At 55.6% G+C, this 19,585-nt stretch overlaps 1 protein-coding gene across 1 annotated transcript in view; it reads left to right on the forward strand.

Annotated features, from left to right (window-relative positions):
* Positions 1–9,100, forward strand: part of KLHL26 (kelch like family member 26) — a 34,901-nt gene extending 25,801 nt beyond the window's left edge. Inside the window, exons 2-3 of the mRNA XM_054465620.2 lie at positions 1,710–1,892; positions 5,115–9,100. Coding sequence (XP_054321595.1) covers positions 1,710–1,892; positions 5,115–6,696 — 1,765 coding nt within the window. The 3' untranslated portion in view covers positions 6,697–9,100. The remainder of the gene's footprint in view (positions 1–1,709; positions 1,893–5,114) is intronic.
* The last annotated feature ends 10,485 nt before the right edge of the window (positions 9,101–19,585 follow it).

The raw sequence follows: 19,585 nt of genomic DNA on the forward strand, positions 1-19,585 counted from the left end.
AGGATGTGGCTTTGGCCCCAGGCAGCCTGGACACCCGTCGCAGGGTGTCGCCTGGACACCCGTCGCAGGGTGTCGGTGAGAGGGCATGGCATTCATGGGAAGCAACGAGACCCTGCCCCTGGAGATGTCCAGGCAGGTGCTGGACCCCTGTGGGGGGCTGGATAGGGGAGGGCGGCCCATGAGCCTGTGACATGCTCCTCACGAGCCTCGGAACTGGATCTGTCATGGGTCTAGGGAGAAAAGAGCCGAGGCTTGGCTCACAGCAGCAGCCTGGTCACGTGCGATTGGGGCGGATGTGTGGGGAGGGGAGGAAGGGAGGAGTGGAGGTGAGCGTCCCCTCCACTTGGCAGGGGAAAGGCCACAGGGACAAGCCAGAGTCTCAGGGTGCACCTGGACCCCTTTCCTTCCCCGCCCTCCTCAGCTTTCAGAAGGCTGCACCCCCACCCTCCCAGGCAAACACGAGGTCTGGGCTCCAGCACCCCCGGCACTGCAGCATTGCTAGCCAGCCCAGATGACCGTGGCATTGGGCTCTGAGTAGCATATGCCCTGCTTCCCCAGGGACTCAAAGGCTTTCCACTGAGCACAGGCCCCACACTGGGTCCTTCATGCTATGTCCCCACCCTCTAGGACATGCAGTGCCTTGCAGGAAGGGCTGGGGCTTGGGCAACTTCTCTGCCTGTGGTGCCTTGCAGGGCTGTGGTCAGCGGCTGGCGCTGCTGCCCCTCTCCCCAGCAGTTTGTCTTGATCACTCACCCTTTCCCAAGGGTCTCTGGGAGGGTGGCCTGAGGGGGAGGTCAGGGACCTCCGGTGGCAGCTGCTATGTTGACTGAGTGCCCACTATGCGCCCTGTGTTTGACGTTGGCTCTTTAATGCCCACTGTGGTTTTGGGGCTGGCTGGCAGTGGGGCCAAGGAGCCTTCCGTCTCTTCCCGCTTTCTTGGAAAGATCAGTGCCCGCATTCCTGGCCCTCGCTTACGGGCAGGCGTGGGTCCCAGGAATGGGAGAGCAAATTCCAGAGGGCAGAGGCCACCAGGACAGAGCAGGGTGCCTCAGCCCGGTGGGGGTGGGGGTCTTGGAGGGGACTGATCCTGGAGGTGGCACCAGGGTCCACCCCCTGTTGTGTTCTGAGGAAGAAGTGGTGTGTTAATGGCTCCTAAGCTATTCATTCATTGATCCGTTCAACAGTTTCTCCAAATGAAATAGCAAAGGGGTGGTGGGGCTGGAGAAGAGGGGATGAGGGGGCAGTAGGGGCAGTGGGGGCTGGACCACAGAGGGCTCGTATACTCTGGGGTGCGGGGGGCTGTGGCGGGGCTTGCAGCGGACTCGAGAAGGCTCCCGTGTGCCCTTTGGTTTTTTATTGAAGTGAAATTCACGTGACATAAAACTATCTGAAAGTGGACAATTCAGTGGCATTTAGTAGATTCACAGTGGTGTGCAAACACCACCTCTATCTAGTTCCAGAACATTCTCATCCCTCCAAAAGGAGACCCTACCCCATCAGCAGTCACTCCCCCCTCCCCTCCCTCAGCCCTTGGTGGCACCCATCTGCTTCCTGTCTCTGCGGATTTGCCTGTTCTGGGCATTTCACGTCAGTGGAGTCATACACAGTGCGGCCTTTTGTGTCTGGCTTCTTGCACTGAGTGTTGTGTTCAAGGTAATAGTGTGTGTGTGAACCTCTGAGCCATGTCCCCACCTCTGCTTTCCCCACAGCACGGCCGACAAGAATGGGGCCCTCAAGTGTACCTTCTCGGCACCCAGCCACAGCACCAGCCTCCTGCAGGGTCTGGCCACCCTCCGCGCTCAGGGCCAGCTCCTCGATGTTGTGCTGACTATTAACAGAGAGGCCTTTCCTGCACACAAGGTCGTCCTGGCTGCCTGCAGCGACTACTTCAGGTAAGTGCTGGCCCCGGGCAGCTGGAAGGGGCGGCTGCCTGTGGGGACAGGGACAGGGCAGATGGCACCCACTTTCTAAAGGGGGCATGTCTCAGCGCTACCCAGGGACGGCTTCGAGGAAGAACGGCTGGTGCTGGCTGCTCTTCTTTTTTTTTTTTTTTTTTTTGAGATGGAGTCTCGCGCGCTGTTGCCCAGGCTGAAGTGCAGTAGCATGATCTCGGCTCAGTGCAACCTCCGCCTCCCGGGTTCAAGCAGTTCTCCTGCCTCAGCCTCCCGAGTATCTGGGACTACAGGCACCCGCCACCATGCCCAGCTAATTTTTTTGTATTTTTTAGTAGAGACGGGGTTTCACCATGTTGGCCAGGCTGGTATTGAACTCCTGACTTCGTGATCTGCCTGCCTTGGACTCCCAAAGTGCTGGGATTATAGGCGTGAGCCACCGCTCCGGGGCTCTTCTGATTTTAGAGAGAGGTTTAATGTCCAGTAAACCCACAGGCTTCCCTGAGTTTGCATCTTACTCTCTTTGGGCAGAACATGCCTGGAGGGACAGAGATGGCCTGTGGGCACCCACTCACTTCTACCCTGCACGCAGGGTGGCAGGGCTTGGCCAGGCTTTTGATCTGTCTTTTTTTTTTTTGAGACGAAGTCTCGCTGTGTCACCCAGGCTGGAGTGCAGTGGCACAATCTCGGCTCACTGCAACCTCCGCCTCCCGGGTTCAAGTGATTCTCCTGCCTCAGCCTCCCGAGTAGCTGGGACTACAGGCGCATGCCACCACACCTGGCTAATTTTTTTGTATTTTTAGTAGAGACAGGGTTTCACCATGTTAGCCAGGATGGTCTCGATTTCCTGACCTCATGATCCACCTGCCTCGGCCTCCCAAAGTGCTGGGGTTACAGGCGCGAGCCACTGCCCCCAGCCCGATCTGTCTTTACTTGACGACTGCTGTATGCCGGGCACTATTCTAGTCCTTGGGATGCAGCAGGGATTACAGTGAAACGGGCACAAGCCCCTGCCCTCAGGGCATCCCCTCAGGACACCTGGAGCAGGACAGCTGGGGGACTGGAGGGGCATCGAGGGCCGCAGGGACCCTGTGTCTGCCAACACCATGTCCTGGGCTCTGTCTGAGGCCCAGATGAGTTCTCCTCCCTGTCGCCCTGAGCTGTGGGCGCTTCCCCCATGTGACAGAAGAGGCCATGGCGGGCACTGTCTGTCTGTCCCTGTGCCGTGGCCGGGCCGGAAGTGAGAGCACCACAGAGCAGGGCTGTGGGGCGGGGGGTGCATTCTCCTCGTCAGCTGGGGGCTGTTGCAGGGCTGAGTGGTCTCCCTCCCTGGGTGACCAGCAGGTGAGTCTCCTTCCTGCCAGGCGGTGACCCTGCCAGAGAGAGCTGGGCCACCCTGGGGAGGTTCCCAGGCCCCAGCCCAGGTGTGCCGCTCAGCCACACGTTCCCTGAGGCCCAGGCCGCCTGCCCCGTGGGCTCAATGAGGCTGTTGTGGGGGCCGCAGCAGCCGAGCCAACTGGGGCGCCGCTTCTATTTTTATTCTGGATTTGGGGACGGGTGGGCCAGCCCAGCCAGCAATGCCCTTTAAAGGCTCCCCTGTGCTGGCACTGCAGCCAGCGAGACCTTAAAAGGCAAAGCTCCCTCCTGTCGCCGGCGACCGCCTCTGCCTTCATCGCATCATGCCCGAGGGCCAGCGGGGACCCGTGGGGACAAGCGGGGCAGGGTCTGGGGAGCTGGCAGCATACTTACTGCTCCTGGACCGCTCAGAGATGCTGAAGAGCGGCTTGTTGGGCAGATGTCAGTGGGCGGCCCCGAGATAGCGCCCTGGCAGCTGTCCTTGCCCCTGTAGCCCTGAGCCTGGCTCACATGAAGTGCAAGACTAGGGGACAGGCCTTTGTGGGTCAAATGCACAAGGGGTGTTCCCTCCTCCTCGGATGGCCATCAGGGGAGGTGCACTGGCAGAAGTGGGAGTTACTATGCCATGCCATTGCGCCTCCTGGAAGGAACCGCCCATTCCCCTGGAGCTGGGGTGCTCTCCCCTCTTCTGCTGGGGAACACCCTGAACGCTGTAGGGGAACTGTGACCTAGAACCCTGTGCCTCCCCGCTGCCCTCCCTCATGGGGGCCTGTGTCCCCTCCCACTCTCATGTTCTGCCTCCCAGAGCACAGCAGTACAAGGGCAGAGCTGGGGTCTCAATGGAGGCTGGGGACATAGCTGTTGGGTGGGAGGCGCTTCCCCGACCACCTGAGCCTGTCTCTGGAGACAGCAGTCACCCCAGCACAGCCTCCTGGTGGGGGCTGCATTCCTGGGGACCCTCATTACCTTCCCCTGTTCACATGATGGTTGTTGAGACTCAGGCTGGGCACGCCAGAGCTGCCTGCTTAGGTCAGTGAACAAGGTAGGGCTGAACTGTGGTGCACGGCACCTCCAGAGCACTGGCCTTGCGGTTCCTGAGCTCAGGTGTCAAGTGGGGCTGCAGATCTGCCCCCAGAGCCACAGGGTGTGTTCTCATCCTGCACTGCCATACCTGGCCTCTCTAACCGCACCCCCACCAGGCACATTGTGGGTGAGGCTGACCCGGGCCACCGCTCCTGCAGCTCCAACACGATCTAGTCATGAAGGGGCAGGGGCAGGGTCCTCTGCAGAGGGGCCAAGCAGGGAGTTGCTATTTATAGGAAGATGCATGGCTTGGGTGGATTCAAAATCTTTTTTTTTTTTTTTTGCATGGTTTTTTTGTTTTTTTGTTTGTTTGAGACGGAGTCTCGCTCTTGTTGCCCAGGCTGCAGTGCAGAGGCATGATCTCGGCTCACTGCAACCTCTAGGCTGGTCTTGAACTCCTGACATCAAGTGATCCACCCACCTCGGCCTCCCAAAGTGCTAGGATTACAGGCATGAGCCACTGTGCCCAGCCTTTGCATGTTATTTTTTTTTTGTGACTTGAGTCTCACTCTGTCACCCAGGCTGGAGTGCAGTGCCATGGTCTCGATCTGCTGACCTCGTGATCCACCCACCTCGGCTTCCCAAAGTGCTGAGATTACAGGCGTGAGCCACTGTGCCTGGCCCCTTTGCATGTTTTTAATGAGCATTCCGCCTACTTTCCTCTTGCTGGCTGTGCCCTGTGTTCTGTGTCCCCAGGCCACTGTTCCCCAGGCCAGATAATTCTTGGCTGGCCAAAACGCCCCTCAGCTACTGCGAGCCACACGTTGTGTTTCTGCCCTTCAGGGCCATGTTCACCGGCGGCATGCGGGAGGCAAGCCAGGACGTCATCGAGCTGAAGGGCGTGTCGGCCCGTGGCCTGCGGCACATCATTGACTTCGCCTACAGCGCCGAGGTGACACTGGACCTGGACTGCGTGCAGGACGTGCTGGGTGCGGCCGTGTTCTTGCAGATGCTGCCCGTGGTGGAGCTGTGCGAGGAGTTCCTGAAGGCGGCAATGAGCGTGGAGACCTGCCTCAACATCGGCCAGATGGCCACCACCTTCAGCCTGGCCTCGCTGCGGGAGTCGGTGGATGCCTTCACCTTCCGGCACTTCCTGCAGATTGCCGAGGAGGAGGATTTCCTGCGCCTGCCGCTGGAGCGCCTGGTCTTCTTCCTGCAGAGCAACCGGCTGCAGAGCTGCACCGAGATCGACCTGTTCCGCGCGGCCGTCCGCTGGCTGCAGCATGACCCGGCCCGGCGGCCGCGCGCCAGCCACGTGCTCTGCCATATTCGTTTCCCGCTCATGCAGTCGTCCGAGCTGGTGGACAGCGTGCAGACGCTGGACATCATGGTGGAGGATGTGCTGTGCCGCCAGTACCTGCTGGAGGCCTTCAACTACCAGGTGCTGCCCTTCCGGCAGCACGAGATGCAGTCTCCGCGCACCGCCGTGCGCTCGGATGTGCCCTCGCTGGTCACCTTCGGCGGCACGCCTTACACCGACAGCGACCGCTCGGTCAGCAGCAAGGTCTACCAGCTGCCCGAGCCGGGAGCCCGCCACTTCCGCGAGCTCACGGAGATGGAGGTGGGCTGCAGCCACACGTGCGTGGCCGTGCTGGACAATTTTGTGTACGTGGCCGGGGGCCAGCACCTGCAGTACCGCAGCGGCGAGGGCGCAGTGGACGCCTGCTACCGCTACGACCCCCACCTGAATCGCTGGCTGCGCCTGCAGGCCATGCAGGAGAGCCGCATCCAGTTCCAGCTGAACGTGCTGTGCGGCATGGTGTACGCCACGGGCGGCCGCAACCGAGCCGGCAGCCTGGCCTCCGTGGAGCGGTACTGCCCCCGGCGCAACGAGTGGGGCTACGCCTGCTCGCTGAAGCGCCGTACCTGGGGCCACGCTGGGGCCGCCTCAGGGGGCCGCCTCTACATCTCGGGTGGCTACGGGATCTCAGTGGAGGACAAGAAGGCCCTGCACTGCTACGACCCCGTGGCCGACCAGTGGGAGTTCAAGGCGCCCATGAGCGAACCCCGCGTGCTGCACGCCATGGTGGGCGCAGGCGGCCGCATCTATGCCCTCGGGGGCCGCATGGACCACGTGGACCGCTGCTTCGACGTGCTGGCTGTGGAGTACTATGTGCCCGAGACGGACCAGTGGACCAGCGTGAGCCCCATGCGGGCCGGCCAGTCAGAGGCCGGCTGCTGCCTGCTGGAGAGGAAGATCTACATCGTCGGGGGCTACAACTGGCGGCTCAACAACGTCACGGGCATCGTACAGGTGTACAACACGGACACCGACGAGTGGGAGCGGGACTTGCACTTCCCGGAGTCCTTCGCGGGCATAGCCTGCGCCCCCGTCCTGCTGCCCCGTGCCGGGACCAGGAGGTAGCCCCCAAGACCCCCGGGACCCTGGCCTGACCGCATGTTGTCTCCAAGTGGGGCTTGGCGAGTGCACGTCTGCCTGAGAACCCCAGTGCCCCCCTTCGCCTGGGCTGCCCTTGAGGGGCCTGCCGCGTTGATAACCCCCCTCCCAGGGGTCCCTCCCTCCCTCCTTCCCAAAGCAGATCCTGGCTCCGAGTCCATCTGAGGGAGCTTGCCCGCGAAGTGTCTGAGATGTGGTGGCAGCAAATTCGTCCCCCGGGTGGTTTCCTCGCCTGGCCCCCGAGTCCCCGCGGGCTGGCGGGTGGAATCCCAGGTCTCCAGGGGGTCCCTGTGCAGCTCCATCTCACTTCTCTACGGCGTCCCAGCCCCACGGTTTCAGGCATTCAGATGTGAGCTCATCAACATCGAACCCCAAGTCGGTGGTATATGACTCACCCTCCTTCCAAGTCTCCTGCGCGCGTGTTTTTAAAATAAACTCACCCGAAACGTCCATAACACACGGACCTCCAGGAGCAGTGAGAGGTGGCTTAGAAGCCCCTGGTTTGGGGTGGGTGGAGGAGGAGGGCACGTGTCTGCCTCCCCTGGGGTGCCCTCCTTCCCCCATCCCAAGCGGCTGAGGGGAGGCCCTGGTCATGCCTCAGTTCCTGTCTTCATCTGCTTTCCGGAGGAAAAACCATATCAACTCCTAGAAACGGTCCTTAGGAGCTTTGGACCTTCCATTTGGCACTAAGCATCTTGTGGGGCCTTAACTGGCTGAGACATCCCGGCCCTCTTCATTTGCCCAGTTGGCCGGGCGGTCCCCTTCCCGCAATTGGAGGGCGACGCTAACTTCAGAATCCCATAGTGTCGCTTGCCGCAGGTCTGGTGGGGCGTCTTTTTTCTCCTCCCTCCTTTCCACCCCTCTGTGCCCCGCCACTCCCTGACCTGCCCTGTTTTTGGGTCAACATTGCTACGGAGCCAGCAGTGAGGCCTTTCCCTTCAAGGGCTCTGTGGCATCTCTGGCCACATTTGTTTTAATGTCTGAACCTCTAAACCTTTTCTTTTTGATTGGTTTTACTGTTTTTAAGAAGCCAGCACTGCTGTCTCATAGATGGGATTTGTACTCTTGGGGCAACTTAAAGTGTCTCTCTCGCTGCTAACAGACGATTGATGTCTTGTCTCTGTGACCCACTCACCATGTAAAGAATTAACCTCCTATCTTAGCAGACGTCGTCTCCTAATATTTCCCTTTATTTAATAAAAATGTTATGGTGAAGAGATGGAGCCGGCCCAGCACCGAGCTTGTGCGGCTTGGGTCTGATTGGTCACAGATTCCTCGTGTGTCCTCCGCGTGTCTGGGGGCTCCTCTCCCCCGCCTCAGCCTTTTCCAGCCTTTCAGAGGAGTTGGCAGGGGGCTGGGCTTTGGCTCAGGGGCACAGAGGCAGCAGGAAGTATGGCCAGGACTTTCACCCTGGCGTTTTTTGTTGTTGGTTTTTTTGTTTTTTTGAGACGGAGCCTCACTCTGTCACCCAGGCTGGAGTGCAGTGGCGTGATCTCGGCTCACTGCAACCTCTGCCTCCTGGGTTCAAGCAATTCACCTGCCTTAGCCTCCCAAGTAGCCAGGATTACAGACGCACACCAGCACACCTGGCTAATTTTTGTATTTTTAGTACAGACGGGGTTTCACCATGTTGGCCAGGCTGGCCTTGAACTCTTGACCTCAGGTGATCCACCTGCCTCTGCCTCCCAAAGTGCTGGGATTACAGGTGTGAGCCACCATGCCCGGCCCACCTTGGCACTTTGGAAGAGCCTTCAGCCCCCTACTCTCATCATGGCCGGCCAAACTATGAACCGGGCCGCCCAGAGCAGGCCACTTATCAGTTGCAGTTAGCGGAGAAAGCCTGATGTTCCCGGACGGCCTTCCTAGAAGGGAGGCCCTGGGATATCACACACACATGGATCTGCATAAGTTGCTGCGCGTGCATGCCTGGCGCTTCTGTGTGGCAGCCATCGGGGCTGGGGTAACACTAGAGGCTGAAGGGGTGGGCAGTGCTAAAATAGGAACATGATTGGGAACCTAAAAGAAGCCTACACTGTCAGGGGCATCGAAATGAAAGCCGAGTTCCCCGGGGACTTACCAGAACATTCCAGCCCCACCCCCGACCTGAGCTCCCCCAAAGAGAACCCTTCCCCACTGGAGGCATGGCCCCTTCAGGGGGGCAGTGAGAAGCTTTGCCAGCTGCAAGTCCCCCGGATCAGCTCACACCTCAGAACATCTTGTCCCCAATGAGCTGGCAGGGGCGCCGGCCCAGGGCGGGGGGCGCTGCTGTATCTAACCGGATCGATTGTGCATAACCGTCTAGGCCGGTTCATGGAATGTTCGTGGGGCCCCCTGCCCCTCCCTCAGCCTCCTCCCGCATCCCCCCAAGAAAGGAAAATTATTTTTCGTATTGTAAACTTTAAACATGAAAAAGCTGTTTTTAATTTAGCAGAAACTGGCTTGAATCTTCACTTTGTGAACGTTTGTGTCCTTCAGAGGCAGAATACGCCTGCGCACACTCGCACATGCTCACGCACACACCTGCACACGCATGCCGCAACACGCACATTCACATGGCCGTACTCGTGCACGCCTGCACACGCATGCTTGTCCATACTCACGCATTGCAACGCGTTCACACGCTCACCCACACACGGTGAAACACAAGCTCACACATATGCACACACACACATATCTGTGCATGCACCCCTGGACCAGCGTAGCCCACTGTGCCTGGTGGCCCAAAGGGGTCTGGAGCCCAGCACCGCCCCGAGCCTAGGGGAAACCTGTCTACTTCCAGATGCCCTGCCTACTCGCTGAGGCCTGGACGCCAGCCGCAGGAGCCTCCCTCGCACCTGGGCTCAGGCTGTGGGAAAACGCTGTCTCTCGGGACGGTCGGATGCAGGCCCGCAAGAGGGAGGCCAAGTGCGACTTCTGGGGCCTCTCAGCAAGTGAGGGCCAAGGGGGCCTCTGGGGAGCCGTGTGAGGTGGGAATCCGCCCCGGACCTGGCCAGCTTGGAAACCCGCCCCTGGCTCTGTCTCCGAGGAAGCAGCTCCAGCTGGTCCGTTCTCACGGGCCCTGGAGATTCACTTTGCACGGTGCAGCCTCGGGTCCTGCTCTTCCTCGGGGCGCCCGGCCGTGGATCTCAGCGGCCCGGTGCCTAACACAGAGCCTGGCACAGACGGAGCATAGCTCAAATGTTTGCTGCGCAAAGGAGAGGTGCTGGGGCGGGAAGGTGAGGGCAGCCTTCTTCACACTAGTGGCTGTGGGCACCTTCTGTGTGCAAACCCCAGGGAAAGGAGGGCACCAAGCCGTGCTCCACCCCCAGCAAGGCCCCTGCTTTGTTCTCGTCTTCCTGTCACTCTCATTCTGGTGGCCAGCCGGGCAGCCATTCCTCCCTCCTCACCATCAGATCCCTGATTTGGTGCCAGCAGCAACGTGCCCAGCCTCCGGGGTTAAGATTCAGCTGAGCCGTTCTTGGCAATGCCTTTTGCCGGGGTTGTTTGCAATCTGGGCGTGTTTCCCAGCTCTGGCCAGCAAGCTTGAAGGGGTCGGGTGTTTCTGGACAAGGGAGAGAGAGGCCTTGTTGCCCCCTTCCCTCCCTTACTGCTTCTTATGAGGACACAATGCCAGGGGCTTCTGCAGCCATCTTGTGGCCAGGAGGAGCAAGTTAAGAGAGCACACTCAGGCTGGGCGCGGTGGCTCACGCCTGTAATCCCAGAGCTTTAGGAGGCCAAGGCAGGAGGATTGCTTGAGTCCAAGAGTTCAAGACCAGCCCTGAGTGACATAGTGAGAACTTATCACTACAAAAAAAAAAAAAAAAAGAAAAAAAAAGCTCGTCAGGGTGGTGCACGCCTGTAGTCCCAGCTACTCGGAGAGGCTGAAGTGGGAGGATCACCTGAGCCCAGGAGTTCTAGGCTGCAAGGAGCTGTGATTGCACCACTGCACTCCAGCCTGTTTTTCTGAGCCTGGTTTTCCAGCCTTCTCATCACTTCTGTGAGCTACCAAACAATTTTTTGTTGTTGTTTTTTTTTTGAGATGGAGTCTACTCTGTTGCCCAGGCTGGAGTGCAATGGCGCCATCTCAGTTCATGGCAACCTCTGCCTCCCGGGTTCAAGCAATTCTCCTGCCTCAGCCTCCTGAGTAGCTGGGATTACAGGTGCACGCCACTACTCCTGGCTAATTTTTGTATTTTTGGTACAGACGAGGTTCGCCGCCTTGGCCAGGCTGGTCTTGAACTCCTGACCTCAAGTGATCTGCCCACCTTGGTCTCTCAAAGTGCTGGGATTACAGGCGTGAGCCACCACGCCTGGCCTTTTTCTTTTTTTAATAGAGACAGAGTCTCACTATGTTGTCCAGGTGGGTTTTGAACTCCTGGGCTCAAGCAACACTCCTGCCTTGGCCTCCCAAAGTGCCGGGATTATAGGCATGAGCCACCGTACCTAGCCAACCAACCAGTTTTGCAATATACACATTGGCTATTTAAATTGTCCAGGCCGGATGCAGCGGCTCACGCCTGTAATCCCAGCACTTTGGGAGGCTGAGACGGGCAGATCACTTGAGGTCAGGAGTTCAAGACCAGCCTGGCCAACATGGTGAAACCCTGCCTCTACTAAAAATACAAAAATTAGCCAGGTGTGGTGATTCATGCCTGTAATCCCAGCTACTCAGGAGGCTGAGGCAGGAGAATTGCTTGAACCTGGGAGGCGGAGGTTGCAGTGAGCCAAGATTGCACCACTGCACTCTAGCCCGGGCAACAGAGTAAGACTCCACCTCAAAAAAAATTTAAGTAAATAAATTGTCTAGAGTCAGTTTCTGTTGCTTACAAGTAAAAACCCTGACATGAGATGGGAATACTCCAGCATCTGACACATTGACATTATAATTTTGGAACTGTTTGGTGACAAGCATATCTGGCCATTAGTGTTTTCGGCAGTGCAGACATTATCTCTCATAATAAGGAGACTGGAGGTCAGAGGTGCCGGGATGTTATGACTGGTGGCCCGTGATTTCTGGGAGGGGGCACGACTATGCCTCTCTCTTTTCTTTTCTTTTTTTTTTTTTTTTTTTTTTGGTTTAGAGACTGTATTCCCAGCACTTTGGGAGGCTGAGGCAGGCAGATCTCTTGAGCTCAGGAGTTGGAGACCAGCAACACAGCAAAACCCCGTCTCTACAAAAAATAGAAGAATTAGCCTGGCAGAGTGGCGTGCACCTGTAGTCCCAGCTACACAGGAGGGTGAGGTGAGGATAGCTTGAGCCCCAGAGATCAAGGCTGCAGTGAGCTGTGATTGTGCCACTGCACTCCAGCCTGGGTAACACAGTGAGACCCTGTCTCAAAAAAAAAAAAAAAAAAAAAAAAGAAAAGAAAAAAGTAAACAAGGGAATCAAAGGGGTGAGGCAGCTAGGCCTTCAGCTGAAATTATGCCAGAGGACGATCCTGCCACCACTGCAGAATCCAGACGCCTCCGTTGGCACTGCCATCTGCCCTGGGCACTCAGCCACAGCTGCCCCTAGAAAACAGATGGTCCTGCCCTGATGCTGTTTCTCTGTAGCACTTGTGCCTGCATGGAAACATCCTAGAGGCCCAGCCAGTATCCCACGCCATTCCCCAGCTGTCCCAGGAGTGGTGAAAGTGAGTACATTCGTGTGTATTAGTCAGCCACTGCTGTGCAACAAACACCCCCAAGTCTCAATGGCATACAACAATAAGCGTTTGTTTTTCACATGTCTGTGAGTCAGCAGAGGTGGTGTCTGCTCTAGGCTGGCCTTGGCTGGGCAGCTCTGCTTCCAGGTGCAAGGATGCAGAGTGGCCCAGAGGCCCTGCTCCACGGGTTCTTGCCTCCTGCTGGAACAGCAGCTAGCCAGGGCACATTTTCCTCCTGCAGGTGTCTGAGGACAAGTGGAATCACGTGAGGCCTCGTAGGGTCTCAATTCGGGACTCACATACTATCACATCTGCCCATAAGTCTTTTTTTTTTTTTTTTTTTTTTTGAGATGGAGTCTTGCTCTGTCACCCAGGCTGGAGTGCAGTGGCACAATCATGGTTCACTGCAGCCTCGACCTCCTGGGCTCAAGTGATACTCCCACCTTAGCCTCCTGACTAGCTAGAACTATATGCTCATGCCACCAAGAGCAGCTTATTCATGTATTTATTTATTTGAGACTGAGTCTCGCTCTGTCACCCAGGCTAGAGTGCAGTGGCGCAATCTCGGCTCACAGCAACCTCTACCTCCCAAGATCAAGCAATCAAGTGATTCTCTTGCCTCAGCCTCTTGAGTAGCTGGGATTACAGGTATGTGCCACCACGCCTGGTGTAAGTTTTGTATTTTTAGTAGAGACGGGGTTTCGCTTTGTTGGCCAGGCTGGTCTCGAACTCCTGGCCTCAAGTGATCCACCTGCCTCGGCCTCCCAAAGTGCTGGGATTACAGGCATGAGCCACTATGCCTGACCTGCCCATAAGTCTTTGGCCAAGCAAATGACATGGCTGAGCCCCACATCCGGAATGGGGAAGTGTCTTCCACCTGGAAGGAAGAACTGTAGAGGGCAGGGACGCAGGAATAGGTGGGAACCGGGGCCAATAGTTCGATGGGTCACCCTTGCCTTGGGGGCCTCTCTTGTTAGCAGGGTGACCAACTTCCCTCTGTGGGGGGACTCCCCAAACTTGGATGGGGACCCTGACGCTGGCAACCAAAAAGAAAAGCCCATTCTGCATCTCCTTAGCAGCCACTGCCCCCTGGAGGTCGAGGTATCTCTCTCTTTTTTTTGTTTGTTTGTTTCAGGTGAGTGGGGGCTGTGAGTGCCCCAGGCTCTTGGACAGCAGGATGGGGGTCTGGATGTGGGGAGGTCGGTGGGGCCTTGGCCAAGTTTCAGGGCATGGACACTGTAGGTGTCCCTGGGAGCATGCCCCAGTCTCTCTATGTTGCCCAGGCTGGTTTCAAACTCCTGAGCTCAAGCAGTCCTCCTGCCTCTGCCTCCCAAAGTGCTGAGAATATAGGCACAAGCCAATGCGACCAGCCAACCAACGAGTTTTCCAACACACACTTCAGCCATCTACCCCTCAGCGCAAGTGGCTGGGTCCCTAGACTTGAACCCTGGGTCCCCCGCCTGCCCAGTTCCAGCCTCTCAGTACCCTCCTTGGCAGCCCACCCCGTCCCACCCTTCACCCACCACTCAAGCCTGGGTGAGAGGACGAGGGGCCTGGGTCCTCCTGTAACCTTATCGTAAGGAGGGGCATTGCTGGCTTCTCTTGGGTCCTTTCCCTCTCTCTTCATGATCAGACCTGGCTTTTGCTTTGCCTTTTAAAAACTCTGTACGATGAGAGCCTCTTTTGGAAGTCAAAGACAGACCAGGGATTGTTTTCCTCTTTGCCTCTCAGCTCCAATGGCCCTAATTCACCTCCACACGACGTGGGTACCCCAAATCGACTAAGATCCCATATAAGGAAGAGCTGAGAAGCAAAGCATGAAAACTAACATTGCAAAGTAGCGTTTTGCTTTCCTAACAGTTGCTGAGTGCTTGGATGAAGCAGGCACTGAGCTAAGTGCTTTCCATGTGTTATCTGTTTAATCTTTCCAAGAGCCTGCTATGAGGAGCACCACTGTCCACATTTAGCAGAGGAGGGCAGTGAGGCTCAGAGAGGTGAAGACAGTTTTCCATTGTCACACAGCTTGACAACTGATAAGTGTTGGACCGCACAGAAATGCTCAAGAGTTTCTTGATCTCCCGGGTCAAGCGATTCTCCTTCCTCAGCCTCCCAAGTAGCTGGGTTTACAGGCGTGCGCCACCACGCCCAGTTAATGTTTTTTTGCATTTTTAGTAGAGACGGGGTTTCACTGTGTTGGCCAGGCTGGTCTCAAACTCCTGACCTCAGGTGATCCACCCGCCTCAGTCCCCCAAAGTGCTGACATTACAGGTGTGGAGGTGGAGGTTCCAGTGAGCCGAGTTCGCACCACTGCACTCCAGCCTGGGTGACAGAGCAAGACTCTGTCTTAAAAACACACAAACGAATGAACAAAAACACATAAGAAATCACGTGTGTCTTTGCCCTTTCCACATTCCACAGGTCCACAGGGAACTCTGGCCTGGCCCTGGCCTCTTTGGGAAAGGTGAACATAATTTCATCTCAATCTATAAGGGATCAGATGAGACCGCACAAACAGCTGCCTTCAGAGAGTGGGATGTTTCTGGGTCATGGGAAGAGACACTGGAGGTCCACTTCAGCTAGACCCTTCAGGAGGGTCTCTCAGAGCAGAGGCCTCCAAGTCGAGAAGGAGCCAGCCACGAAAGCATCTTGGAGGCACGCAATCCAGGCAGAGGGAACAGCTAAGAAGCCCATGTGGCTGGAGCGAGAGCCGAGCCGAGCATAAGCATGTGGAGCTGCCAAGGAGGAGGGTATTTTTTTTTTTTTAATTTAAGATGGAGTCTCACTCTGTCGCCCAGGCTGGAGTGCAATGGTGCGATCTCGGCTCACTGCAACCTCCACCTCCCAGGTTCAAGCGATTCTCCTGCCTCAGCCTCCCGAGTAGCTGGGATTACAGGCACCCACCATCATGCCTAGCTAATTTTTGTATTTTTTTTTTTTAAGAGACAGGGTTTCACCATGTTGGCCAGGCTGGTCTTGAACTCCTGAGCTCAGGTGACCCACCCGCCTCTGCCTCCCAAAGTGCTGGGATTACAGGCATGAGCCACTGCGCCAAGCCTTTAGATTTTTTTTTTTTTTAAAGTGCGATGGGAGTGTGGGATCTGCCCTGCTTTGCAAAGCCCGTAGGGCTGTTGTGAGGAGCAGTGTTGGACCACACTGGGTGGCAGCAAGTTCCTTTGATGAAGGAAGAAAGTGAAAACCTCAGGGTTGGATTCTGCCCGGGTCAGTGGACACTGAAGCCTCACCCTTCTCAGGGCTGGGGGTCAGTGGAGCAAGAAGGGGGGCTTGGGCTGCTGTCTGGCCATTGCACAATGAGCGGGCTGGCTGCTTCCTCTGACTCATCACCAGGGTTTAGGATGGATCAAGTTTCACGCCAGGCGGGCTGCGGGGTGAATGGGGGTGAGTAGGAAGAGCAGCAGACTTACTTCTGCACATGCCCAGGATGGCTCCTTGCTGTAACCCTTGCTAGTCCCCAAAATCTTTTCCATCTTCCTGTGTCTGGAAACTGGCTTAGTGCAGCTATATGTAAGTGATCAGGGTAAGTGGCATTTATGGAGCACCTCTTAGGAGCGAGACACATATTAACATATGTTAACATACTAACATATTAACGTATGTTGACACATATTGATTTCATTTAAAGCCTACAGGGCCAGGCGCGATGGCTCACGCCTATAATCCCAGCAGTTTGCGAAGCCGAGCCAGGAGGATCACTTGAGGTCAGGAGTTCGAAAGCAACCTGGCCAACATGGCGAAACCCCGTCTCTACTAAAAATACAAAAAGTAGCCGGGTGTGGTGGCCTACGCCTGTAGTCACAGCTACTCAGGAGGCTGAGGCAGGAAAATCGCTTGAGCCTAGGAGGTGAAGGCTGCAGTGAGCCGAGATCTCGCCACTGTATGCCAGCCTGGGCGACAGAGTGAAACTCCATCTCAAAACAAAAGAAAAAATTAGCTAGACATCGTGGTACACACCTGTAATCTCAGCTACTCGGGAGGCTGAAGTAGGAGGAGAATTGCTTGAACCCGGGAGGCGGCGGTTGCAGTGAGCTGAGATCGAGATCGCAACACTGCACTCCAGCTTGGGTAACAGAGCGAAACTGTGTCTCAAAAAAGAAACAAAGAAAAGAAAAGATACATGTAGTTGATTAGGGTAAGTGGCATCAATTATGGAGCACTTCTTAGAAGTAAGGCAGTTGACACTTATTAACTTTATTTATTTATTTATTTATTTATTTATTTATTTATTTATTTGAGATGGAGGTTCACTTTTGTTGCCCAGGCTGGAGTGCAATGGCGCGATCTTGGCTCACTGCAACCTCCGCCTCCTGGGTTCAAGCGATTCTCTTGCCTCAGCCTCCTGAGTAGCTGGGATTACAGGCATGTGCCACCATGCCCGGTTAATATTGTATTTTTAGTAGAGACGGGGTTTCTCCATGTTGGTCAGGCTGGTCTCAAACTCCTGACCTCAGGTGAGCCGCCCGCCTCGGCCTCCCAAAGTGCTGGGATTACAGGCATGAGCCACCACGCCCGGCTAACTTCATTTAAAGCCTACAAAACTCAGTGTGTGGAAACAGCTGAGGTCGGCTGTGAGGCTTGAGTTTTGGTGCATAAGTTGCTAGGGCAGCTGCTATCCCTGCTCTGTTTTTATTTCTTCTCTGACCTCACAGGATGCTGTCAAGAACTAGAAGCCGGTCGGGCGTGGTGGCTCATGCCTATAATCCCAGCACTTTGGGATGCCAAGGCGGGAGTATCATCTGAGGTCAGGAGTTCGAGACCAGCCTGACCAACATGGTGAAACCCCGTCTCTACTAAAAATACAAAAATTAGCTGGGCGTAGCGGCGCACACTTGTAGTCCCAGCTGCTCTAGAGGCTGATGCAGGAGAATCACTTGAACCTGTGAGGCGGAGGTTGCAGTGAGCCAAGATCGTACCACTGCATTCTAGCCTGGGAGACCTAGCGAGACTCTGCTTTAAAAAAAAAAAAAAAAAAGAACTGGAAGCCACATATGTAGCAGGCCCAGTCTTGCATTGGACTCACAGAAGCCGCAGTCTCAGTCAGAACCAAGAACAGAAAAAAAACTTGAAATAGATTTAGGCAGGCCAGGCACGGTGGTGCACACCTGTAATCTCAGCACTTTGGGAGGCTGAGGGGGGCGGATCACTTGAGCCCAGGAGTTTGAGACCAGCCTGAGCAACAGGTTGAATCCTGTCTCCACAAAAACCACAAAACATTAGCCAGGCATGATGGTGCACACCTGTAGTCCCAGCTACCTGGAAGGCTGAGGTGGGGGGATCACCTGAGCCTAAGGGTTGGGGCTTCAGTGAGCATGATCATGTCACTGCACTCCAGCCTGGGCAACAAAGTGAGACCCTGTCTGAAAAAACAAACAAACAAACAAACAAACAAGAATACAAGTAGACAAGCACAAAAGGGAATAAATTTTTGGCCTACATAACTGAAAAGGCAGGTGAGTCTAGCTTTAGGAATGGCTGGATCCAGAAGCTCAGGCTGGAGTACAGTAGTGTGATCTCGGCTCACTGCAACCTCTGCCTCCTGGGTTCAAGCTGTTCTCCTGCCTCAGCCTCTCAAGTAGCTGGGATTAGAGGCATGTGCCACCATGCCCAGCTAATTTTGTATTTTTAGTAGAGATGGGGTTTTACTGTGTTGGTCAGGCTGGTCTCAAGCTCCTGACCTCAAGTGATCCACCCACCTTGGCCTCCCAAAGTGCTGGGATTACAGTTGTGAGCCACCGTGCCAGGCCTGGCTCTGTTTTCTCCTCTGTGTGGGTCCACTCTTTTGGCCCAGCTGAACTAATCTCTTGTGTTTTTTGAGACAAAGTCTCCCTTTGTTGCCGAGGCTAGAGTGAAGTGGAGCTATCTTGGCTCACTGCAACCTCCACCTCCTGGGTTCAAGTGATTTTCCTGCCTCAGCCTCCCGAGTAGCTGGAATTACAGGCGTGTTCCACCACATCTGGCTAACTTTTTTTGTATTTTTAGTCTAGACGGGGTTTCACCATGTTGGCCAGGCTGGTCTCAAACTCCTGACCTCAGGTGATCTGCCCGTCTCTGCCTCCAAAAGTGTAGGGATTACAGTCATGACCCAGCGCCCAGCCTGTTTTTTTTTTTTTTTGGTTTTTTTTTTTTTTTTTTGAGACAGGGTCTTGCTCTGTCACCCAGGCTGGAGTGCAGTGGCATTATCATAGCTCACTGCAGCCTCCATCTCCCAGGCTCAAGCAATCCTCCTGTCTCAGCCTTCTGAGTAGCTGCGATTATAAGCAGGCACCACCAGGCCCAGGTAATTTTTTTATTTTTAGTAGAGATTAAATCTCGCTATGTTGCCCAGGCTGGTCTCGAGCTCCTGGGCTCAAATGATCCTCCTGCCTCGGCCTCCCAAGTGCTGGGATTACAGGCATGAGCCACAACACCCAGCCTGCCCTGAACCAATCTTGATGGCCAGCACAATGGGCTATGCTGATTGGCCAAGACTTCCACCTTAGGGAGGGGTGTTTGCGTGGTGGGAGAGTGGTGAGACCAGCCATTCACATCTCACAGACTGAAAGTCAGAACCAGTGTTCCCCAAATAAGGGTTGTTAACACTAAAAAGTTGAGGGAGTGGGGTTGGGGGAAGAATATGCTTGTTAGGCAAAAAGTAGAGGAGTTTACCAAAGTGCGCAAAATCATATCAAGAAGGAAGATGGCTGGGCACGGTGGCTCACGTCTGTAATCCCAGCACTTTGGGAGGCCGAGGCGGGCGGATCACCTGAGGTCAGAAGTTCAAGACCAGCCTGGCCAACATGGTGAAACCCTGTCTCTACTAAAAATACAAAAATTAGCCGGGTGTGGTGGTAGGTGCCTGTAATTCCAGCTACTTGGGAGGCTGAGGCAGGAGAATCACTTGAACCCTACAGGCAGAGGTTGCAGTGAGCTGAGTCTGCGCCACTGCACTCCAGCCTGGGCCACAGAGACTCCGTCTCAAAAAAAAAATCCCATAAAAATTAGCTGGGCATCACGGTTCATGCCTGTAATCCCAGCTTCTTGGGAGGCTGAGGTAGGAGAATCGCTTGAACCTGAGAGGTGGAGATTGCAGTGAGCCAAGGTCGCGCCACTGCACTCCAGCCTGGGCGACAGAGTGAGACTCTGTCTCAAAACAAAGATAAAGTAGGGCAGTGGCAATGTCCAAGGCATTTCAAATGAAAATCGATATATATATATATATATATATATATATATATATA

Source organism: Pongo pygmaeus, chromosome 20, assembly GCF_028885625.2.
Source record: "Pongo pygmaeus isolate AG05252 chromosome 20, NHGRI_mPonPyg2-v2.0_pri, whole genome shotgun sequence".
Lineage (NCBI taxonomy): Eukaryota > Metazoa > Chordata > Mammalia > Primates > Hominidae > Pongo > Pongo pygmaeus.